This window comes from Cebus imitator, unplaced genomic scaffold (assembly GCF_001604975.1).
Source record: "Cebus imitator isolate Cc_AM_T3 unplaced genomic scaffold, Cebus_imitator-1.0 Scaffold254, whole genome shotgun sequence".
NCBI classification, from domain to species: domain Eukaryota; kingdom Metazoa; phylum Chordata; class Mammalia; order Primates; family Cebidae; genus Cebus; species Cebus imitator.
Genome location: NW_016107569.1, coordinates 1,919,390 through 1,928,938, shown reverse-complemented (window position 1 = coordinate 1,928,938; position 9,549 = coordinate 1,919,390). Strand labels below are relative to the sequence as shown.

The 9,549-nt window shown below is 42.5% G+C and overlaps 1 protein-coding gene across 1 annotated transcript in view; it reads right to left on the bottom strand.

Moving 5' to 3' along the window:
- Window positions 1-9,549, bottom strand: part of FNBP1 (formin binding protein 1) — a 165,655-nt gene that overhangs the window by 85,043 nt on the left and 71,063 nt on the right. The window contains exons 3-4 of the mRNA XM_037728077.1: window positions 3,853-3,909; window positions 2,997-3,144 (exon numbers count right to left, since the gene is read on the bottom strand). Of these exons, the coding sequence (XP_037584005.1) occupies window positions 2,997-3,144; window positions 3,853-3,909 (205 nt within the window). The remainder of the gene's footprint in view (window positions 1-2,996; window positions 3,145-3,852; window positions 3,910-9,549) is intronic.

Genomic DNA, 9,549 nt, shown 5'->3' with positions numbered 1-9,549 from the left:
AAAAAAAAAAAAAAAAAAAAAGAAAAAGAAAGAAAGAAAAAACGAAAAAGAAAAAATGCCCATGAGGCGTTATATTAAAATAGCACAAACAGGCCAGGTTCGGTGGCTCACAGCTGTAATCCCAGCACTTTGCGAGGTCAAGGTGGGCAGATCACCTGAGCTCAGGAGTTCGAGACCCGCATGACCAACATGCTGAAACCCCAGCTCTATTAAAAATACAAAAATTAGCTGGGCATGTCGGGGTGCTCGTAATCCCAGCTACTCAGGAGGCTGAGGCAGGAGAATCGCTGAAACCCAGGAGGCAGAGGCTGCAGTAAGCTGAGTTTGCACGACTGCACTCCAGCCCGGGCAACAGAGTGAGACTCCGTCTCAAAAAATAAAATAAGATAACACAAATAACACACATTAGTTTACTGATATTCTTTCTAGTATTTCAAAAGGTTTCATGATTTTCTAAAATGTTGTTTTGATTTAATTACAGAACGTTTCAGGAGAGCATGATGTTTACAGCTCCTCCCAACAGAATGTCTGACTGAGAAACCTGTACTCACAGTTCTCCTGAAAATAAAAGGAACACTATGTATTGCAAGACATTTAATGTGGATCTGTACCTCCTATAATTTATTCCATAAATTACTATCATTTTGGATTAACAAAAGGAACTAAATCCAAAATACAGATATGACTGACTATAAAAAAGTCATGATTAACACTGAGTAAATAAAACATTAAAAACTTGGTCATAACGCAGCAAAGGAATATGAGGGGTTGCAGTGGCTCACGCTTATAATCCCAGCACTTTGGGAGGCCGACGCAGGTGGATCATTTGAGGTCAGGAGTGTGAGACCAGCCTGGTCAACATGGTGAAACCCCGTCTCTACCAAAAATATAAAAAATTAGCTGGGTGTGGTGGCGTGTGCCTGTAATCCCTGCTACTCGGGAGGCTGAGGCAGGAGAATCACTTGAACCCGAGAGGCAGAGGTTGCAGTGAGCCGAGATTCACTCCAGCCTGGGCAACACAGTGAAACTCCCTCTAAAAAAAAAAAAAAGAGAGAGAGAGACACAAGGCACTGACAAAAGAAACCGAACAGGAAGAAAATATAAACCTTTGCAAGGTCAAGGGAAGTTCAGGGTCCGGAGAAGCAGTCCAAGATCATGTTAAGATTGACTGTATTCATTTTATCATTATATTAGATATTTGTGCTTCATTCTGAACCTTGGTATTGTTTCACTGCATCCTTCTGTCACTAAATAAATCATTAATGAATGGTCTAGCAGAGGTTGTCATCTCATTTAGGGCTCCAGTGCAGGGTTTCTCACGCTCAGCACTGGAGACATTTCGGGCCAGGCCACTCTGTTGTGGAGCTCTCCTGGGCATTCATTGCAGGATGTTTAGCTGCCTCCCTGGCCTCTCTTCTCTAGATACCAGTAGCGGTGCCTGAGCTGCAATCCCTGAGACAACCAAACTCTGGATGTTGACAGGTGTTGCTGGAGTAGGGAGCCAAACTGTCCCTAGTTGAGAGCCACTGCACTAATGTGAACAGATGAAAATTTATCTCGGTTTATCGGCACAGTGTTGTTTTAAACCAATGGGTTGATCTTAAGGCATTTATCTCTTCCCGACTTTTAGACCTATCCAAGGCCAGATGCTACACATTTCTAGTTTAGAAAGAATTGAATTGAGATGTTTTCAAACGCCTTCCTGCCCCAGGGCCCTGGCTGCTCTCTATTGAATGCTTGTCCCAGGCAAGTCCTACTCACCCCTCAAGTCTTGTTAAGTAGCCTTAACCGTGAAGCCCTTTCCTGACCCCAGAGCATGAGCACGTCAGGAATCCTATGGTATGTTCTCTTAGCACATTGTACTCTTACTTTGTGGCAACTACCATAATTGCAATTAAATAATCACTTTGTCATTATTATTGAATATCACCTCCATTTCAGCAGAAGCCATAGCAATCTTGTTGGCTCATGTGTGTAATCCCAGCACTTTGGGAGGCCAAAGCAGGTGGATCACCTCAGGTCGGGAGTTGGAGACCAGCCTGGCCAACTAGAACTCTACTAAAAATACAAAAATTAGCCAGGTGTGCTGGTGCATGCCTGTAATCCCAGCTACTTTGGAGGCTGAGGCAGGAAAATCACTTGAACCTGAGGGGTGGAGGTTGCAGTGAGCCAAGATGGCGCCATTGTACTCCAGCCTGAGCAACAGAGACAGACTCTGTCTCAAAAAAAGAAAAAAAAGTTTATCACTGGCCAAGTGGTTACTTTATCACTAGTAACAAATTATTCTGTACTACACATGTAATCGAAGTACAAGGATACAGACCGTGGCTTAAAGATAAGTCCCTTAAGGCAAAATTGTAACTAAGAATATACTTTGAGCAAACATTCTTCTCTTTGGTTAACAATAAGACCTGTTGATGAAAAGACAGTAATGGTGGCAAGAGGAACAGTTACATCTGCTTCATTAGACAGCAATGAAGGAGCCAAGGAATGGAAGGTATTTAACTGGGGACGTCTTTCCATTTTTTTTTGACCTACTTATAAGCATTAATTTTTTTTTTTTTTTTTTTTGATACAGAGTTTTGCTCTTGTCACCCAGGCTGGAGTCCAATGGCGCCATCTCAACTCATTGCAACCTCCGCCTCCCAGGTTCAAGTGATTGTCCTGCCTCAGCCTCCCCAGTAGCTGGGGTTATAGGCACCTGCCACCACACCCAGCTAATTTCTGTATTTTCAGTAGAGTCAGGGTTTCACCATGTTGGTCAGGCTGGTCTCGAACTCCTGACCTCGTGATCCGCCCTCAATCTCCCAAAGTGCTGGGATTACGGGCATGAGCCACCATGCCTGGCCGGGATCCATAACTTTTATATGATTCTCAAAGGTGTGAAGTTTAAGACCCACCGTCTTATATGGTTTTATTTAATTTTAATCTTCTAGGGATATTCCCACTGTGTTTGGTCCAACTTGTAGGAAGAAAAAGAATAAAGTTTTGCTCACCGATTTCCTCTCCTGTTTCAGTTCCTGAACGTAGCGTGCCAAGTCCACAATGATCTGTGACGCCATGTTCTCGGAGATAACCTCATGCTGCCCAGCATAATCATTCATTTCATTCAGGGTGGAAATGAAAGCTTTACATGACGTATACCTATGGAACGGAACACACACCACAGCTTTTCATACAAGGCCACATTCATTCTCATTCTGCTTTACACCAAGGAAATATTAATTAAAACGAGGTTAATTGGCATCCACCTCCCATAGGATCCTGAGTATTCATTACACATCCAGTGTTCTCATCAAAATGGGTCAGAATTAATTACAATTGAAACACTTTTCATTTTGCAAAACTGAAGCGCTCCGTGTAATGTCATATTTGGCTTCGTTTATACTTAGCCCAGATATAATCCAAAATTCATATACACGCTATATGTACTAATGTAAAGGGTATTTAGATCTACATCAGAGATATAATACTTGAGCTGTCTAGTGTTAAGATGCCTTAATTGCTGACTGAAATGGACATACTTCTTGGATGAATGACTAGCATGACAGGTACTCCTGATAGTGCCAAACCAAATCAAGACTCCAGAATGCAGATTCCGTACTTCCTGTTTTTGCTTAATTACATTCTAAAGTTTTCCTAATTACTTTAATTGAAACAATCTGACACAGCTCCAGTGACTCCATACAGGAAAAGTTAATTATGTTTTTATTGTTTTCTCCACCAATTTAAAAACTGACACAAAACTAATGGGAAATGCAACTTATTTTGATAGACATATATTTCTCCTTTCTGTGTGTCAGCATCAATGGCATGTGAGCATTACCAGACAATTTTTAGTGGTAAACATACTTGTATTCTTCTTCCTCCTTCGAGTTCTTTTTAGGTTGATACTTCTTTGAAAGATTCCTAAAATAAAAATGCAGACATGTCACATGTCAGCTTTATAGAGAAAGATAATTAAGAAATCAGGAATGAAAAATGACATTAGTGCTTTTGTTACACATTTTAAAACAAACAAAAAAACTGTCCACAGCTGAAATCCATTTCCTTCAATCTTTCAACAAGCATGATGAAGCTCCTGTTATTAGGCACTTGCTTTTCATCTTTTGTCTCAAAGGCAGAGTAAATAAGAACAGAATTATTCAATTGGAGAGGACGGACCATGTGTAAATATGCAGTGGCTTTTTTTTTCTTTTTTGAGATAGAGTCTTACTCTGTCGCCCAGGCTGGAGTGCAGTGGCGCGATCTCAGCTCACTGCAACCTCTGACTCTCGGGTTCAAGCAATTCTCCTGCCTCAGTCTCCTGAGTAGCTGGGACTACAGATGTATGCGAGGGTAATTTTTTTGTATTTTTAGTTGAGATGGGGTTTCACCATGTTGGTCAGGCTGGTCTTGAACTCCTGACCTCAAATGATCTGCCTGCCTCGGCCTCCCAAAGTGCTGGGATCACAGATGTGAGCCACCGCGCTTGGTCGTGCAATAGCTTTCATTTGTAGCACTGAGGTGTTTTCCTTATCAGGCCACCATTCTCTCGTGGTCATCCTGAGTTGGGGTGTTACTGCTCCAAATCCAGGGAAAACTGTGTCCAAATGTTTAAATTAAAAATCAAAGTGCCAGGGGCATGTTTCTAAGGCTGTGTGGCTGCTCCACCAGAGAGCACATGAAAATGACCTGTGAATAAGTCTACTTGAAGGAAATTGAGACAGTATTTTGGGGGTGTTGATGCTAAGACATTTAACTAGAAAAACTTTTACCCTGCCTAGCAGGTTTGCATTGAACACATTCAGGTTAGCCAAAATCATCCAGTTTCCCTTCCTAATCTCATTTCCAGGTTAAGAATCTAAATATTTTTCTTTATATTCTCAAAAAGACACAAAAACTAAGAGGTAATCATGGGGGAAAAAAAAACCCAAAAAACAAAAAAGTCTCACTAACACTGGTTCTACTGACTAATTTCTCTTGGGTCCTGACTTTAGGTGACCATAGTTAGAGAAACAGCCACAACATGTTTTCTTGTTTCTTTGAGACAGAGTAGTGCTGTTGCCCAGGCTGGAGTGCAGTGACGTGATCTTGGCTCACTGCAACCTCCGTCTCCTGGGTTCAAGTGATTCCCCGGTCTTAGACTCCCAAGTAGCTGGTATTACAGGCATGCACCACCACGCCCAGCTAATTTTTGTAGCTGGGCTACAAACATGGGTTTCACCATATTGACGAGGCTAGGCTCGAACTCCTGAGCTCAGGTGATCCGCCTGCCTTGGCCCCCCAAAGTGCCACTGCACCTGGCCAAGAAACAGCGACAGCATCATGAGCAGTAATCCACAGTAGGAACTCTCCATGTGTCGGCATCTCAGTGTTCACTTCCTTGTTAATTCCCTATTGCTATTCCTCTTTATTATTTCACATTTTACTTCTATTTCTTCTACTTCCCCCAAATCTACAAATGTGCCTAGAAAAATGTATAATAACAAATTTACAGTTTTGATCATGGTACTTTTGCATACCAAATGACATGTGGTTTCATCTGTAACAAATGCTACTGGATGATGGGAAAGGCCCCTGGCTTTAGTACAAAGGGCACTGCTCTGGGAATGAAGGGACCATGTGCCCGGACAGCATGATCTCAGCAAATGAGCCAATCTGTGTTTCCTGTTCCTAATCTGTACGTCAGCAGGGGTTGGACGACATGACCTCTATTGTCCTTCTTGTTTTGAAATTCTGAGGGACTAGATAACATCCAGTAGAACATCAACTGTTGCAATTATTCAAAAAACGGAAACATGTATATAACAGTTTAAAAATTATAATTAGACTAACTGATGAAAGAAAAATGTACTTAATTGAAGACTGCGATCATGTCGGCATATACTTCAGCATATAAACTATAACATGCTTTCTCTGCTGATACTGCAGATACGTAGCAGTGTTTAATAATTCTAGAGCCAAAAGAATATGAAAAAGCAATTATTTCCTTAAAGAAAGTCCTTTGGAGAAAAAACAATGCAAAAAAGATAAATATTTTATGTCAAAAGTAAAGTACAGGTCTTTGAGTTGGCTTATTATCACAACCACTCCTTAAAAGACAGATGTAGTAAAAACACCACCACAAGGATCAAGAATGAAAGGGAAGTGTGTGCAAAACAGATGACTATGTAATCAATGGGTTATTTTCCAATTATATTGAGAGTAGCACATATGGGAGATCAGAGTATCGGAAAAGCCTAGTGGCTGCATGTGAAATACTTTTAGTGCATGGTTTATTTAAAAATTCATTTTTATTTATTTTAATTTTTTTTTTTTTGAGATACAGGGTCTTGTTCTGTCACCTGGACTGGAGTGCAGTAGAACGATCATGGCTCACTGCAGCCTCGAACTCCTGGGCCCCAGGGATCCTCCCACCTTAGCCTCCCAAGTAGCTAGGACCACAGGTGCACACCCCCAGGCCCAGCTCATTTTTATTATTTTTTGTCTGTAGAGACAGAGCCTTGTCATGTTGCTGAGGCTGGTCACAAACTCCTAGCCTCAAGCAATCCTCCCATCTCAGCCTCTCAAAGTGCTGGAATCATAGGCATCAGCCACCGTGCCCAGACTACCGCGTGATTTTAAATATTAATCATTTCTTCTGTTACCAGTAACTTACAAATTGAAAATACAGCTTCTAAATTCACACTTCATATAAAAATTATTTCACAATGTTAAATCCACGTTTTCTTTTTAGCTTCCTTCCAGTCCTTAGCAGCCATAAAAATCATGTAAATTGTATATCTAATTGAAGGACACCTCAGGTGAATCTGAATCTTCTGATACTGGCAAAACTAGTACTCTTTATAGTTCTCTTTCATCGGTCAAAGCCTAAACAGGATTAAATTCGATCCCTTGCAGGTGATATTCTGTAAAGACCATTGAGTTCTGATAAATGGGAATCACTTTGACAATGCTGGCGTATATGGCATTCAAAGTGCTTCTTAAAAGCACTAATGAATAATTCACTCTATAAATACCAGCATAAATCTAAAAGCTAAAGCGATCTAGAAGTGAACTTCATTTCTAAGGATATTTCTCTCAAGTACTACTACAAAAAAAGACCAACTTTCCACTGCTGTTCTCTTGGGACAAACTTTTTGCCCTATTTGTATTATGTTATTTAAAACACGAACAAGCAAATAAGCCACTTTTAAAAAATCTTTCAATTTATGGGGTCTTTCTGAGAAATCTGATGTGTTTTCAGGTAGAGAATCTCAACTTGTTTTTCAGGTAGTCTAACTAAAAAGGCAAAAGAAAAAATAAACATCCTTTTATAAGGATGGTGGATTTAGACCTGGCTGATTCGAAGAACCACAGGAAGGTTTCAAAAATTAAATACTCGGCCCTATTCCAGACCCTCTGCAACAGAAGGTCCAGGGTGGGGCCCAGGAATGTTTTGTTTTGTTTTGTTTTCACTCTTTCTTTTTTTTTTTTTTAAGCTCACCACAAGGTTTCTGGGTCAAGATGGCAGAATAAAATCCAGCCAGAGAATTGCACTTTCCCAACAACAAAAGCCAGGGAAAATTTTAACAGCAGAAAATTTCTTTAAAAAAATGAAGAGGCTGGGTACAGTGGCCGATGCCTGTAATCCCGGCACTTTGGGAGGCCTAGGCAGGCTGATCATGAGGTTAGGAGTTTGGGACCAGCCTGATCAACATGGTGAAACCCCCATATCTAGTAAAAATACAAAAATTAGCTGGGCGTGGTGGCGGGTGCCTGTAACCCCAGCTACTCGGGAGGCTAAGACTGGAGAATCGCAACGTGGGAGGCGGAGGTTGGAGTGAGCCAAGATCGTGCCACTGCACTCCAGCCTGGGTGACAGAATGAGACTCGTCTCAAAAAAAGAAAAAAAAAAAGAAGAAGAAAGGAGTGTAACCAGGCCATCCACTTTAGAAAGAGATGACCAAGAAGAGAAATGGAAAATTCTGAGACAGCTAAGAATGGAAGCTGACTCCTTTCTCTCTATCACAGGAAGATAAATACATCCACTAGCACTGAAAATCAACCCAGACAGGAATATACTGAGATGGAGGCGCTCAGAGAATAGTGACAGAAAAACTGTGAGAGAAAGACATCCATGCTGACCACCCAAGGCCTTGGGCAGGAGCCGGGGCTCACCCCCGGGAAGTCCACTTTCCAGGCCTCTAAGCTGAGTGCCTGGGGGTTCACCCCAAACCCAGGGATTCCACAGGATTAGGGATATGGTTTGGTTGTGTCCCTACCCAAATCTCAACTTGAATTGCATCGCCCAGAATTCCCACGTGTTGTGGGAGGGACCCGGGGGAGGTGAATCATGGGGGCTGGTCTTTCCCGTGCTAGCCTCGTGATAGTGAATAGGTCTCATGAGATCTGATGGGTTTATCAGGGGTTTCCATTTTTGCTTCCTCATTTTCCCTCGTCTCCACTATGTAAGAAGTGCTTTTCGCACCCCTGCCATGATTCTGAGGCCTCCCCAGCCATGTGGAACTGTAAGTAAAATTAAACCTCTTTTTCTTCTCAGTCTCGTGTATGTCTCTATCAGCAACATGAAAACGGACTAATACAATGAGGAAAATCTTTGCCCTAATGGTGTAAACCCCATAACAGAATCTCAAACAAAGTTTCAGAAGGAATGACAGAGTCAAGTCTCCAAGCCAGGCCCTTTCCCTACCCTGACTCTGTAAACACCTGTCCTCAGCTTTCAGCAAACCAGGCAGACCATACAACACCCCAGCCTCAAGTGGAACTCAAAGGGAAAGGCCAATGGTACCAGAAATGGAAGGAAGCGTGGCAAGGAACACTCACCCACACTCCATCAGAGCAGACAGGGCGCTGCGCGGCTTACACGGAAACAAACGCACGCCAGGTGTTGGCCTAAGACCTTGACACTCGTTACCTCATTAAGCCCAGTCAGCAACCGTATAAGGTGAGGAGGAGGAGGAGGAGGAGGATGATGATTCACATTTTACAGATGAAAAAGAAACAAGGAGAGTAATTTGACCCAAGTCATAGTGCTGTTAAGTGGAAAAACCAGGATTACATCCCAGGCATGGGGACTCTTGAGTCTAAACTCAACCACTTCGCTAAATGGCCCCTATTAAATATAAGCAAGGTGGCTAGGCGAGTTGGCTCAAGCCTGTAATCCCAGCACCTTGGGAGGCTGAGGCGGGCAGGTCACCTGAGGTCACGAGTTTGAGACAAGCCTGGCCAACATAGCAAGACCCCGTCTGTACTAAAAATACAAAAATCAGCCAGGCGCGGGCCAGGTGAGGTGGCTCATGACTGTAATTCTAGCACTTTGGGAGGCCAAGGCAGGTGGATCACCTGAAGTCAGGAGTTTGAGACCAGCCTGACCAATACAGTGAGAACCCAGCTCTACTGAAAATACAAAATTGCCCAGATGTGGCAGCACATGCCTGTAATCCAGCTACTTGGGAGGCTGAGGCAGGAGAATCGCTTGAATCCAGGAGGCGGTGGGTGCAGTGAACCCAGATCGTACCATTGCACTCTACCCTGAGCAACAAGAGCAAAGCTCCATCTCAAAAA